General features: G+C 41.2%; 1 protein-coding gene across 1 annotated transcript in view; it reads right to left on the reverse strand.

Annotated features, from left to right (window-relative positions):
- The window catches only part of cadm1 (cell adhesion molecule 1), a 352,639-nt gene extending 346,855 nt beyond the window's left edge, over positions 1–5,784 (reverse strand). Inside the window, 1 exon segment of the mRNA XM_022760846.1 lies at positions 5,712–5,784. Coding sequence (XP_022616567.1) covers positions 5,712–5,784 — 73 coding nt within the window.
- Positions 5,785–10,531: the final 4,747 nt, after the last annotated feature.

Below are 10,531 nucleotides of genomic sequence, written 5' to 3' on the forward strand. Positions count from 1 at the left end.
TTGCCTGCAGACTCACTGTAGACTGGGGCGGCCTGGGGAGGAGGGGGAGGGGGAGGGTCACTTGGGGTCCCCTCCCTACAGGAATATAGCCATTGTTCTTCATTACAAGCGGGGGAAACTGCTGTGGGGTACAGACGGAGAACAAGTCCATTTCCACACCTGTTTTCCATCACCAGGACTCCTACCGGTTTGACTCGGAGCCAAATGACGCCGCGCCACGACTCAGCTCGGTTCTCTTTCTAACTCGAGCTGCATGTCAATGTTTTGTGCCAGTTCAAGGTGAAAACCAAAAGTGGTAATTTCCATGTCAAATTATTTTCAAAGAAAAAAAAATGAATAAAACTTTTAAGTGAGTTATGTGCCATTTTACAATCAGGGCACTAAAACTTCAATGAATAAAACTAAAACCAGACAAATCATCATCTTCTCCAGATACAACAGATATTTGTGCCCACCTGCACTTTGGCACAATATACATTATCTGCTGCGAGTAGACTTTTATGTAACAGGCTCGGAGAAGATGAGCAAACTGCAGAGAGTGATTTGTGGCAGACACAGTGATAAAATACAGGCTAAACCAAATTCTGATTTAAAGCAGGATCTGTTTTATAAGAAGAAGAAAAAAAAAAATCGATTTCAAGTTCATTAACAAAGTAGGAATCTCCAGGCAGCTAATGCTGCAACCATCCCTGGACAGGGAGGAGCAGCTCCTGGACAATGGCACTAAAGCACTTCCTATTAAAATAAAGTCATGGATAAATATACTCAACATGTAATTGTTTCATTTCATATTATTAATTTACCAAGAGAGGCATAAATGACTAATTTAATAAGTACGCTATTAATAGAATGTCTACTTAATGAAGTACCAGACCAGGTCTGAATCTGAGCACCAATGTGAGGATTTCCTGCTCCGCTCTGTTCGACTTCAATGTTAACTGGATTCATTTGGGTTCGGTTCTGTTGGTCCAACAGAACAAGTAACGTGACAATGTCTCTGTGCTCTCAGAGGACTGCTTTCATCATTTATTTATTTTTGATTAATTTTGTAAATAAACTGAATCATTAGCTTCAGCTTTAATTATGATAGTTTCCGCTTCAGGGCTTCACGCAGAAAGGATGAAGGAAATGTTGATCAATTATACAACAAATATGACATTTAAAAAAGAAAAAAAAAAAAAAAAAAACTTACTTCATACAAGACTGTTTGCAGATAATTGTAATAATGTTTCAAATGCGGATACATGCAGCAAAGATGGTGTTTATCCCTATTGGGCCCATTCATTTCAAAAATCCCATTAGCCACCTGAAATTTCATGTAATTCTATGGAACAATACTGTCTGATGTAGTTGCGATCTTTTCTATTGTGTTTCTATACATTTTGCCCATATGCCTGGTTTAAACATTTCTCATGTCTGTGCAGACTAAGGCACAACACTTTTAAGATCAGAGGAAGTGAAGCGGTTGTTATCTACACTGATATATGAGATTAGCTTCCTCAGTAACTGGTGAACTAAACTGATGTTTACAGTTAGAAGCCATGCTTCTCATGTCTCGCCTTTAAGACCTCATGAAGTGCGGACTTCATAGAAAACTGTCCCCTTCCTGAAAAACAGTGAAGGTGCAGTCCAGATTGAACACAGCGAGCACATTTTCTGAGCGGAGCAACAAATCTCTTGTGAAGAGCACAACAACAGGCGTAAAGGTGGCGAGGGACAAGCAGGAAGTGTGGAGATCAAGTCTTAAATGAGCCGTCATATGGGAGGGGGTGGATATAAGCAATCACACCTGAGATCAGTGAGGCAAAATTGCAAACTGCAGGCTACACTTGAAAAAACACGACACTGAAATTTAAGTATTTTTTCCATCCAATGACTTTTCTCTAATTGATATCACGTGACATCCCTGATATTGATAGCGTAGAATAATCCTTCATCCCGTCATCACCTTGAGGCTGTAAAGACGTCAGTGCAGCCTTCAGTAATTATCAGCTGTGAACTCAGGCCAACAACCACTAACATACATAAAAGAAATATCTTCAGCTATGTGTTAATTTAGGCTTTGGTGTTACGACGATGCCAGAGGAAAACAAATGGATTAACTCAACACATGTTGTACCACGACAAGGTAATAAGTTCCAATGGGATCTACTTACTCCTGTTCATTGTCTGAAGACGGCATGACTTATTATTTGCATGCAGAAAACAAGCAAGGAAAAATTTCATAATTTCCTTCAGTGGGGAATATGTTGGATTCTCTGACGTGTGATGCTTTTATCCACTGCAACATGAAACATTGATAGGAAACATAAATCAGCATCCAAGATCAAAACGCACAGGAAGCATGTTAAAAACAAAAAAAAAAAAAAAACCAAGGCAAAGCTGAACTCATCTATACGCCAACCATACCTACATTTATCATCTACATTCATCAACCTGTCAGGGTGATGTCATGTTAACATATATTTTTTCCTGCAAGCGCACACACACAGTCTCTTACCTGCACTAGCACACCATTACATAACGTCACAAAAATGAAAGCAGAGATGCTTCTCACTAGACCTGATAGATTGCCTAACCAAGTCTTCAAGTCTCAGCAAGCTTGTGGTCGGAGCGCGCCGTGTTAGCACTCTCTAATAACACCTGTAAAGTGCCACACCTCTGCTGCTCTAAGTGCATGATCTATATTACAATTGGACTCACTAAATATTGCTGTAGGCTACATAGAGCATAACAATGACTTAAAGACATACCGCCATGCATAAATTACAACAGGAAATGTGGCATTTTTAATTGTTATAGCGAAGCTGAACAATAAACATAAAAGTACCTTCATCATTTAAAACACCTACAGTAAAAAAAAAAATTTTTAAAGTTATTAAAATGTACGCATCAATAAATCAAGAATCCAGTGCAGATAGTAAAATTAGGCAGAGCATCTAAACACAAAGAAAAAAATCAGTCACAACCAAAGCCAATTATTTATAAAAGCCTAATAAAGATACAAAAATATATCTAATATCTCAATGCATCTCTTTGTGTGTCTATTGATACCTAGGTAATATGTTCTATATCATCTCTAATTACCACAATAAAACTTTGGATTCCTTTATGGCCTAAAAATAGAGAGCTTGTCATCTCAGCACTCAGTTCAAACCCTTTATCTTCAAAGAAAAGAAACACCATCACCAAAGTCCATCGCTGTTTATTTGACTTCACAAGGCACGGATGAAATATAATGAGCACAATTCAAAACGTATGCATGGTAAGTTACTACTTCCTGTAAACATCATTTGCAAAAAGAAACAAAAACAAAAAACAAACAAAAAAAAAAAAACATATCACTTATTGACTTTTTTTTTTTCCAAAGGATGAACGTTATCTCTGGAGGTGCACTATATCCACCCTGAGCCCTCTGAAACAAGAGCGATGGCAGTCAAAGGCAGTGAACTGTGAATGCTTTCTCATAAATCCATTTAATTTGGAGCACTTGTGTGATTTGATGACAGTATGAGCTGAGTCTGTCTGCCAAAATGGAACTTACAGTTGGGGTGAAATTAATTAATGCTCTCTTCTCTCCTGACTGCACAGCAATTTTCACCCTGATAGCACCAACTTCCATTTATTTGTATTGAGGGAAATACAAATAAGCAATCCTTAGCACAATGTGAGCCTACTATGCGCTAGAGGTAAATAATTGATATGCTTTGTGCAAGCACCCTGAGCTTTGTTTGAAATCAGTGGAGCCATTTCCATGAAGGTAGAGCAACACTGCCCACTGCCCAGCCAGCAGCAGAGCCTCGTTTAGTTTGCTGTGCTTTACAGGACAGTTTAACTGACTTGTAGCACGAAAAAAAGAAGACAAAAACATTATCACAGTGCGTCCATTTTAATGGATAAAACGTTGTAATGGATTAAGCCTGGTGGATAATCCACAATATGACAAACGTCGACATCTGCCTCCCTTGTCATTCTCACCAATAGAAGCTCAAACTCAGCATTTAAAAAAAAAAAAAAGGTTTATGTTCTTGCGATGAGCAGCTTTGCACTGAATAACTTGAAGTTTGTAATCATTCATGGCACAGAAGCGACTTTACAGCGAGAGCAAGGAGGTGGAAGCGCCAACCAGCAAGTGTGATAAATAAAAAAATTTAAAAAATTCACCACAAACCTGTAGTTTAACCAGTTATATAATTGTGTAAGCGATTTGAACGCGTTTCCAGTCTCTTCACAGCATGCGCGTGCTGTGTGGGGGGCTGCGTTGCCCCGACTAGTAGCCTATTTCTATACGTCTTTATCGTATCAGTGCGCAAAGATAAATAACCCCGCAACGAATGAGCATTTCCCAGCGGTTCATGACTGAACAAAGAGCGCACACACTGACAGTATGTAACAGAACACTTTATCCCGTCTTAGTGTGGTAAATAAGCGTGTGTGCTTGTTCCGCAGCCCGCCAACTCAACCCGCACCACTCACAAACATCACCAATCGTTTCAAAGCCCAACGCGTAAAAAATTGTGTCGCAGTTTTCACCCTCACCAGCTTTATCTGTAACCTATCCGCTTCTTGAAAGCATCTGACTCACATTACTACAACCGAGCGAACCTTTGATGTTGCATGATGCTACTGCAAATCCAGTCACGATGTTATGGAAGAAGAAGAAGAAGAAGAAGAAGAAAAAGAAGAAGAAGGAAAAAAAAAAAAAACAGCCCGGAGTACAATTGGAAACTCAGGCAAATTAATCTTCCCCCGTTCATCACTAAGAGTACATTCGTGTTAGAAGGCAACCGAAGACACGGTGTGGATCAGTATGAGGTGCGTTTCACTTCGGCATACGTCCAGAACACCGAACTGCACTTGTATCATTGAAATTTCAACTTTTATTACGGGGTCGCCCGTCTTTCTCTCGGTCTCCCAACGAAATCCAGCGGGATGACCCACAGCGAAGGGGATTCTCAAAAACTGAGATTAAATGGAAAACAACTGCTCATCTTTGCGCCGAATTTACACAACGGCACGGCATCACTAAGATACACTGAGTTATGCTCTACTTTGTCTGAATTTTTGACTCAGTAACGTCCTATTAAAATCCCCATCGTTGTGAATAGAGTTTGCCGTAGCGGTTCCTCGACCCGCACGCTGTCAGGGCTGCATTCCAATTTAACGCACCGCTGTTTTCTGTGATTTACAGCAGTCCTGGCTCCGTTTTCAACAACATGCCACATTAAAAAAAAAAAAAAGTAACCCAAGTTAGCGGACTGACCGCACAAAGCATCCACCTGAGCGCGTGAAACGTGTCTCTCCGTGCCCCCCCCCTCTACGGAAGACCACACTATCCGCTTTTTACACAACAGAATTGGAAACATTTTAGAGTTGCCAGCTGTGTAGCGGCAAAGCCATTTACAATTGTGAGCTCACCAAACTCGTGTGTGTTCCCAGGGCAGCGTATCTGTGACGCCTGTTTGTACACATGGCAGAAACATAAATCTGCTCTTTCCATTCAGTATTTCAACTTTAAGCACAGTTAGCTTCTTTTTTTTTTTTTTTTCTTACTTGCTCAACAACAATCACACATCCAAATGCTCTGCCGCGCACGTTCAAAAAAAAAAATCTCCCCAGTACGCTGCTTAAACCGCACTCCTTCATCTACATACATCGAAATCTGAGAGCAAAGTGTGTATTCCGTCTTGACATCAAAGGAAAAGTCCTACCTTTGTGAAGAGCCGCTTGAAACAAGAATAAAAAGAGAATAGTCGCGAGAGAGCCACTGCGAGCGTTCGCCATGTTGGACACCTGCTTCAGTATGGCAGAGAGAGGCAGCTTCACCTATAGCTACAACGGGACTCACTTAATGAGATGCAAGAAAGGGAGGGTACTATTTATCATATTCGTTTAATTCGTAGTTCTGATAAATCCTGTCCCTAGCAATAAATGTCTTGTATTCCACCTTTTTGAATTCAGTTATATTAGATAATGGGGGAAAAAAAAAAACTCAGTAGGGTTCTCTGTGTTTTTAAGGCTGTGTTGTGCTGCAGGAGTGGTGAGGAGGGACGTTGTGCGTCTGTGTCGCTGTGTGTGTGTGTGTGTGTGTGTGTGTGTGTGTGTGTGTGTGTGTGTGTGTGTGGTGTTAATGCATGGGTCCCATCATGGGGAAACAGCTCTGCTGCTTGATTGAACCGAACAATTGTTGATAAAACTTTAAAAACATTTTAATTGTATTTTCATAAATCTGCACTAATTCTTTCACCTATCTGTAGTAGGCAATATCTCAAACACAAGCAGGGCCAGGCACAGTATTTTTGAGCCCCCTAGGCCCCCAACCCGCCCGCCACCCTGCCACCAGGTGATTCTTCACCTGCACTTCTGATGCAGGAGAGAATCAGGTTTGATGGAGGAGAGGTAGCCGACCCAGAGAGTTGGTCAGGCGGGTGGAGCTGCTGGTCTTGTTCACTCCCTGGAAGAAAATCAATAGCCTATTAGTGCCACTTCTTCATTTGCTGTCTGTCCCAACCGCTCTCGCCTACCAGACAGCGCATCAAAATGACAAAGTTTGTCTCTGTGTTTGCCTTTTGTGATAATGTTGGGTATATCCGAAACATCCTCGCTGGTCAAACACGAGGCAGAACCTATAGCAACAAGACGTTACAGGTTATAAAAAGCTAAAGTTATGGGTCATTAATTTCCAATAGTGGAAAATATCCTTTGTGTTTTTTTTTTTTAGTCCTTGCAAAATAAAAATGCATTGTGAAACATAATGAGGTTCCCAAGCTGTGATGATGACTTTGCCAACCTCTTGCTGATGATGAGAAAAATAAAACTGGGTAAAAAAAATATATATACTGGGTATATTTTTCAAGCTGACATCCAGATTTCTTCATAATGCTGTACTTAAGGATGTCAGTAGACCATTTATAAATCGCTAAAAATATTTCATCCACACAAGAAAAAGTAGTGGGCCAGGTAATGTAGGTATTAAAAAAAAGAACAACACATACCTAAACCTAATCCATTTTGTTGCTTTAACATTATTTGTAAATCCAAACTTGGAGCTTTTAGAGCATCAGTTGAAAGATGTAGACAGCCAGGGCACCGCTATTCTTAATGTTTAATATTTCTGAACACAAAAAGATGTGACGCAGAGATGTGATGGACCTCTATTCACCCACATTAAAAGCTAAGACTGAACAAACATCAACAAAGATGGGAAGAGAATAAAAAGACAAGCAGATAACCAGAAAAAATAATCAGTTCTTTTTTTATTGAGTGCCATCAAATTTAACATACATTCATTAAATGATTGCTCATTCATCATGTTTATTATATCACAGGTGGCATTTTATTATACCACCTAGGGCAGAATCTGTTTATCCCGACCTGTTAAACTCAAGTTTAACGTTATATAATATGATCCTCAAATATAAATGAAAAACACATGCCAGATTTGAAAACACATCTTTTGTGTTGTAAACATAAGTGAGTTTGAATCAAAGAGCTGGAAGTAAATTGGTTGGTAGAACAAGAACATTGGATCCTGGCTCAGCCCCTTCTTCCACACGGCATTACTGCTGCCGTAGAGTTATTTGAACTCATTTTACTTGTGATAGTGACTCACTCCCAAGATGAAGAAAGTATCCATTATTTTTGTGGTGACTCTTATTCCTGATGATTTGTTTCAGTGGCGTGCGGTGACTTTTACAGATAGGCGAGCAGAGCCGAACACCCCTCAAGGTGCGATTCTACACCTACGTCAAAATTATGGACCAGACTGAAACATACTTTTCCATGACAGCTGAAGCAGCAAATCTCTCTTAGATTCAGGTCCTGCTCTGTCTCATGACTTTGTGCTGCTTGTCTTTCCTGTGCTGAAAGTCTCTCTCCTGCATCTCGCTGCTCCCCGCCTGGACACCTTCACCTTTTTCCTTCCTGTCTGAAGAACTTAAGAACTTAGAACAATATTCTGTCTCAAACCTCTCAGACTTACAACATTAAATCAGTGTCATTTGCTGAACATTTAATGCGTCTGCGCATGCGTATGATGTTGCAATATCATAACTGATCTCAGATCAGTAGAGGCTGAGTCATTGACAGCTTGTCGATACAACGGCTGGAAAAATCAAGCTAGCTTACAGAGACAGTATCCGGCTGCCACCACGAGTGGGCAGTAGATTACATGTTGAATGCAAACAGGCATCAGATCCTTTATGGGACAGGAAGCTGTTCTGAGATCAGATGTAAAGAGATATATCGCTTCCTCTTTGGTGTTGTTCTAATTGATGTCTATTTTTACCTTTAACTAGGCGAGCACTGCTTGCCTTGCTTGCCCTTACAGCACGCTACTGCTTTATATTCGGCTCTGAATCACCACAGTACGCATTGGTACACATCATCCTGAGACCACCTAATGGACACTCTCCATTCCTAGCGCAATAATAACAAAAATAAGAAAAAACATGACATGGCATAACCCTGGCACAGTCCACGCCCCAAATCCCATACAACCACAGTACCCCCCACAAGATACCCCAGGAACACAGTCACAAATCTTCTCCAAGTCCACAAAACACCAGCAGAGTGGATGGGCAAATTTCCATTACCTTTTCAGTACCCTTGCAAAGGTAAAGAGATAATCCACTGTTCCACAACCAGGGCTTAACAGCATTGTTCTTCCTGAATCTTAGGACTCAGTCAGCAACAGTTTCCACTCCAGCACCTAGGCATCAGCTTTTCAACGGAGGCTGAGCAGTGTGATACCCTGACAGTTGGAGCTTCTTGTCCCCACAGAAGCTGCAGTCATTGTCTGTGTCTGCTGGGAGTCCCCTGAGCCAACTAACCCTGTAAGAGGTCTTTCTTCAGCTTAACAGCTTCCTTCATTACTGGTGTGCACCAGCAGGTTCTTTGGTTGTTGCCATGAAGGCTTTTAAAATATGGCCCACTCAGATTCCATGTCCCCTGGACCGGCACATGCACTTCTGCCACTCTAGGCGAAAAAACACCCCAATATGCCATACACATAATACAAATACTCTAGTGCAACGCAGCAATATTAAAGTATGCATGTCCAATTCATAGCAAAATACAACTTCTTGCCCAGTGTGGCCCATATCCTTCCACATCTGGAACCCCTATATGGACACGCTGGCACTGCATGTTCCCTACTGCACCAAGGATGCGGGAAAAATACCTCCTGATGAGGGAGTTGTGGAAATTCTCAGTTCATCCTGACAACTTGTTTAGAATTACCAGGTCTCTGTGAAAGCTTCTGACGTCTGGTCTTGGTCTGACCCCTTGACTTGGACCAATTTGCTTTGTGACATGGAGCCTTATCCTGCTGGAAGTAGCCATTACAAGATGGTGAACTGGGACCATAAACGGCTGAATGTGGTCAGCAACAATACTCAGATAGACTGTGGCATTCAAAGGATGATTGATTTGTTTTAAGGGCATCAAGAAACCATTCCCCACACCATTACACCACCACCACCACCACTACCCTGGACTGTTGGCACAAGGCAGTTTACGTCCATGGATTGATGCCAAATTCTGATACCATCTGCGTGCCTCAGCAGAAATCCAGATTCATCAGACCAGGATATGTTTTTCCAGTCTTCATCTGTCCAGTTTTGTGGAGCCTGTGTCCACTGCAGCCTCAGATTTCTGTTCTTGGTGGACAGGAGTGGAACCTGACCATCTGCCTCACGCTGCGACGTGTTCTGCTCACCACGGATGTAATCATACCAGTCTGGTCCTTTTCCTCTGACCTCCCTCATCAACAAAGCGTTTCTGTCCACAGAGCTGCTGTTTACTGGATGTTGTTTTGTTTTTTGCGCCATACTGAATAAACTCTAGAGACCAGCAGCTTCAGAAATACTCAAACCGGTCCATCTGTCACCGACAGTCATGCCACAGTCAAAGTCAATGAGATCACATTTTTTCCCACTCTGATGTTCAATGTGAACATTAACTGAAGCTCCTGACCTGTATCTGCATGATTGTTTGCATTTCACTGCTGCCAAATGATTGGCTTATTAGATAATTACATTTATAAGCAAGTGTACAGGTGTTTAGTGCTATCTAGTGTATTTTACATAATCAGAATAAACATAATGAGAGTAAATCAACCCCAAATCATCTTAGTATGTCAGAAAGCTGTTAGGACATTGCTCTGTTGAAACTTACACAGTAAGATATTCACTGTGACATGATCTGAAGTGGAAGTGAAGAGAGGGGCAACATGCACATTTTGGAATAATGCAGTGGAAGAATTACAAAAAAAAAAAACATAATAATGTGATAATGTTTCTTAAATTACTTAAATTATAAGAACAATTGAACATAGGGACCCCTGTAGTTTAGTAATTTTCTCTGTGGGCCCCCCTAGTGGCCATGTGGGCCTAAGCAGCTGCTTACTGTCTCCAGCCAACTATACTGACAAGACTAATCTGACTCTGAAGTGAAGGTATATTATTCATTTGCTGCATCCCACAGTTCACGCTTGGCTGATTGGTCCCAGAAGGACTTGAAAGATCAAAAC

The sequence above is a fragment of the Seriola dumerili genome, unplaced genomic scaffold, assembly GCF_002260705.1.
Source record: "Seriola dumerili isolate Sdu_G_001 unplaced genomic scaffold, Sdu_1.0 BDQW01000367.1, whole genome shotgun sequence".
NCBI classification, from domain to species: Eukaryota; Metazoa; Chordata; class Actinopteri; order Carangiformes; family Carangidae; genus Seriola; species Seriola dumerili.